The sequence below is a fragment of the Magallana gigas genome, chromosome 1 (genome assembly GCF_963853765.1).
Source record: "Magallana gigas chromosome 1, xbMagGiga1.1, whole genome shotgun sequence".
Classification (NCBI taxonomy): Eukaryota; Metazoa; Mollusca; class Bivalvia; order Ostreida; family Ostreidae; genus Magallana; species Magallana gigas.
This window is the reverse complement of record NC_088853.1, coordinates 38886488-38891407: the sequence shown is the minus strand read 5'-3', so window position 1 is coordinate 38891407 and position 4920 is coordinate 38886488. Positions and strand designations below refer to the sequence as shown.

At 36.0% G+C, this 4920-nt stretch overlaps 1 protein-coding gene across 1 annotated transcript; it reads left to right on the top strand.

Moving 5' to 3' along the window:
* Window positions 1-410: 410 nt before the first annotated feature.
* Window positions 411-965, top strand: LOC136275907 (uncharacterized). The gene has a single exon (XM_066086212.1). The coding sequence runs from the start codon at window positions 411-413 to the stop codon at window positions 963-965; it is 555 nt and encodes a 184-aa protein (XP_065942284.1).
* Window positions 966-4920: the final 3955 nt, after the last annotated feature.

Below are 4920 nucleotides of genomic sequence, written 5' to 3'. Positions count from 1 at the left end.
GGACTTGCTTAAAGGTGGTTGTTCGTCCTGTGTATTCGCCGCAAATTCAATCGACAACATACAAGAGTAACAAGTATCGATGAGCAATGGCAATTAGATTTGGCAGATGTATTCCAATTAAAGAAAGAGAACGATGGTAAACCTTTTTACTGTGTGCTATCGATGTACTCTCTAAATATGCTTGGGTGGTGCCTTTAAAGCAGAAAACAGGAAAAGAAATGATTCGCGGATTACAACAGACATTTACCGAGGAAGGGCGACAACCCGTTCGCATTCAGTCGGACCAAGGGAGGGATTTCACAAACAAGGAATTTCTGCGCGCTTTTAAATTTATTTATTTCTTCACCACTCGCAATGCAGAAAATAAAGCAAGTATCGTTGAGCGTTTTCAACGCACCCTAAAAGCTCGCATGTGGAGATATTTCACTCGTCATAATACTCGAAGATATCTGGACATTTTACCTGATCTGGTATATGCCTACAATCACTCATATCATCGCAGTATAAAAAGAGCTCCAGCTGAGGTTAATGCCTTCAATGTCCTAAAAGTGTGGAAAACTCTGTATCAAAAGAACTCCTCTACACCCTTCTTTTCCCCTAAATTTCACAAAGGAGACATAGTGCGCATCAGTAAAGCAAAGCGAACTTTTGAAAAGGGATATCTACCTAACTGGACCCGGGAGTTGTTTACCATATCTCATCGAGTCCAGGGGGCTGTTCCTTATATATATAAGGTACAGGACTATCACGGAGAAGAATTGGAAGGAACTTTTTACGAGTCTCAATTACAAAAAGTCATTAAAGAAGACGACGTCTATCAAGTAGAAGAAATTCTAGACTATAAAAAGCGTCACATAGGGAAAAAAGTCATTACACATATTAAAATGCGCTGGAAAGAAAATCCCCCTAGCTTTGACTCATGGATTCCCCGAACAGATCTTCTAATCCCCAATAAGGAACTGTGACTGGCTCTTTGAAAAAAGTCGCTTTTGATTTGGCATAGGGCCAACCCCTTTCCTATCGATCTACACAGTTGATATGCTATTATGACGTCATGTTTTTTTCACTTCTCTGTACGGAGAGAATACACTGTGCTTTTGATATGCCGCTATATATAACTGAAGGCTATAAAACAGTGTGTTATCAATGAATATAAAAAAAATAAAATCAAATCCTATTATTTTACAACAGATTTATTAACCATAGATACAACATTCACTTCAAATAGCAGTGGGATAAAAAAAATTACAATGTACAGAACAGCGTTATGATACAAACTCAATGTTTTTGTTGTTTCACATAGATCCATAACAAGTTTTCTTATTTTATGTACGGTCCTTGCATGGTCTAGGGCCTCAAACATCCATGGATTTCTTCGGTCCTCGGGAGGTAAATCATATATTTGGTCCCGTGTGAAATCAAAAGTCACTCGTTTTCTCCCCGATTTCCTTCCAGAGTTTGCTGTAATTTCATTCACCCGAATTGAATGGCTGTCACCCGCATCGACTCGATCCGTTAATGTAGGCGATTACATTCTATCCACTTCTTTTTTCCTAGAGAGGTGAGCTGTAACTTAGGAAATTCCTCCCAATATTCCTCATAAGAAATCCCCGTCAATTTAGGTAGAAATTGCTTTTTCACCTCCTCAGACAGGTAATGAATGACCATCAATTTCCCAGGGCTAATGTCGTTCATCTGAGCTAATGCTACAATCATATTCCTATAAAAATCCACACTGGTAATCTCTTTCTGTGTTCGGTTTGATATTTCAGCAATATTACTCTTTTATTTTTCCTCCCAGCCCTCGGTCTGTAAAGAAGAGTTAACAAAATCCAAACCGTTGAAAGGTGAGTATAGATCGAATAAAATCATTCTCAGAACATCGGCCATGATATATTGCTGATGTTGCTCAACGGCTTCTGAATTTTATTGTTCAGAGATAATAAATAACAAAAAACTGTCAATGGTTTCTTATTTATATAGGTAAAAACATAGATGTTCTAGAATATTCTATTTAAGATGATTAAAATGTGCTAGAAGGTGAGTCTCGTGCCTCAGTTCTTTAATTTTATAGAAAGTAAAAAAAATACCTCATAAATTCTCGGACCTCAATAAAGAATTTTCTAGAACTGCTCAAGCTCCACAAATCGATTTTAGAATTTTCTAGAACGTTCATTTCCTATAAAAAGTAGATCACCGCTTTCATTCTATCAGTCTTGTTGAGACATCGGATTCGACATGGCATAGAAACAATTAGATATCTTGGAGAGTACAGACCCTGTCTCGGGCCAGCTGAATTACAGTCATCTGACTACCGTCATAGAATTTGTGATTAATCTACCAGAGACTCAGGATGTGACTGGACTTCTACTGGAAATGTACGACGATGAAAAACCAGCTATTAAAGTAGATATATCTCTACTCATGGCCACTTTGGACGGAATTCTCAACAATCTGATATCCATCACCAATGAATTGAGTGAAACCAGACAAAAATCACCAAAGATCTACAGACTCTAAGCATAGAAATAAGTGATTGAGACCAGGAATAAGCCTGCTGAAAAAGATGCAACACCGCCGACCAGCAAAACATATCCCTGTTTACACAAAATCGGGTCTATCGGTAGGTTTCCCCGAGCAAGATTCACATTGGTACTTATTTTCTCTCCCGATTTCACGTAAAATATACTAAGATTGTTTTAATTTTTCACTTGCGCCAAGCCGTTTTTTATATGCATATACATTTCACCATTCATTAGATTACACGTAGCAGGGGAAGTCTCAAAACCATTAGGTAATGAATAGTTATTTACCTATTACGAAGCTTTAAAACTGTTGATTTTATATACTCCATATCGGTGATATTGAATTTAGTATCACTAGTATGTACAACAGTGGCTATGTAAAGGAATGAAGCGGTTTTATTATGCACAATGAATATCACTTATTACGTTACGATACATTCCCTAAGAACGATCGAAAGGAATGCAGATCGTGACGTCAAAGTTAACTATGACGTCATATCTTATGAAGTACAGCCATATGACTTTCTACATATCGCTGTGAAATTAATTGGACAGCCTTTACATAGCCGCGTGATTTAAAAAAATAAATAAATAATAATGTATTTTCACTACATTATCAATAGTCGAAGAGTTTAACCCTAACACAAGAACCCTCGACCTAAAAAAATCACAATTTTGGATGAGGCAATCTTCCTCATCATTATTTTGTACTTAGATCATGAGCTAAGTACCAAAGATCAGAGGAAAAGAGTTAATGATATTTTCACTACATAATCATTAGATCCCGTAATATCGCCGGAACCCTAGAGGACATGAATTTAACAATTTGGTAGGAAGCTCAATGCTTCTTACAAGCATTCCAGCAGGTTGACAGCTTGGTGTCCATTAAGATGGTTATAGCGCAACTCCTCGGGCCCCAAATGGTGGGGGGGGGGGGGGGGGGGGGGGGGGGGCAGGGGCAATGCATTTCACAACCTTGTTCTCTTTCCTTCACTCAAAGATGATATGTGCTTAATTTTGTTGAAATTGGTTCCGCTGTTCGAAAGCGGAAGCTGGAATGTTCAAAAGTTTACAAACAATGAAAGACGATCCACGACAGACAAAAACAGATAGCAAAAGAAAATGTGAAAAACAAATTCATTATAAGCTTTTTGCAAACTTTGATTTAAGACCATCTTCATATATTAATATATCTGTTTAGTTAAAAGTGGACAAACACAGACATTTGTTTCTTATTTCCATCATATTTCATTGAAAATGACAGTTTGAAACTTAATCTTATTTTACCATAAATAAATATCTAATAACACCTTATAGTTAATACAGAAACCAGAACAACAGGGCCAAAGTTAACTGAAATGTATATCATTTTATTGTTGCACTTTTGTTGCCAACGTTATTTCCATTATGCTGGGTAGCCATATGTTGTGCTTTAGATTTTGTTTTATCTTTTTTCCGATAAAATACAAAATATAAATTCTTCTCAATACGTTTAACGAAAAATAAATATGTATAGGGATTTTTGTCATTCTATTTTTCTCTACGATGTATCATGAATCAAACGTCTGGATAGCCTGTCGCTCCCATATTGCTGATTTTAAATTGCTAATTCGACCTTACCCATGCCATCGTTATGACATGACATCACATATGGTTTTAATCCGCCATCAACGGACGTTGACGTCCGTAACGAAACAATACGATCGTATTTTAGTACAAACCATCGGACTTCCGTGTGTCCATTAAACTTTGGAGTCTAACACATATAGAGAACTAAAGGATATCCAACATAAGCGCAAATATTAACACTTAACATATCGACATAATACAGTGTCTAAAAAATGTTAAAATTAATATTTTTCTATTTCAGGGGGTTTTTTTGTTGAAAAGAAAATGTTAATTTTAATTACTTTTAAGATAATTATTGATAAGTTAAAATTCGGTCATAGCTTTCGGACATCATCTCACACGGTTTAAAATGCAAGACGTGTAAGGTGTTGCTCTTCTGCATGCATTCTTTAGTTATTTACAAAAAGTACGAGTAAAGTTAATATACGTATGAGAAGTTTGATGACTCATTCATATTGCTTTAAGTTGGTCTATTATATAATAATTTTTGAACTTGATTCTGCTTCCTTATGTTTTAGAGTATTGGTTTCATTAAGGGGAACGCCATTGATTCAGTTTGACAATTACCATTCATAAGTAAAATTACATTGAATTTGCAGAAAGTGAAATAATTTTTGACAGTCTATATTAACTCATGGGAAAAGTAATTCCGATACCGATATTGACACAATGTAACTTGACACCAATATAAAGATCAGGTCAATAGCCTGTTTAGTACAGTTTTTGGAGAGACTGTAGACATTCTAGATATATTTCATGAGTCAAA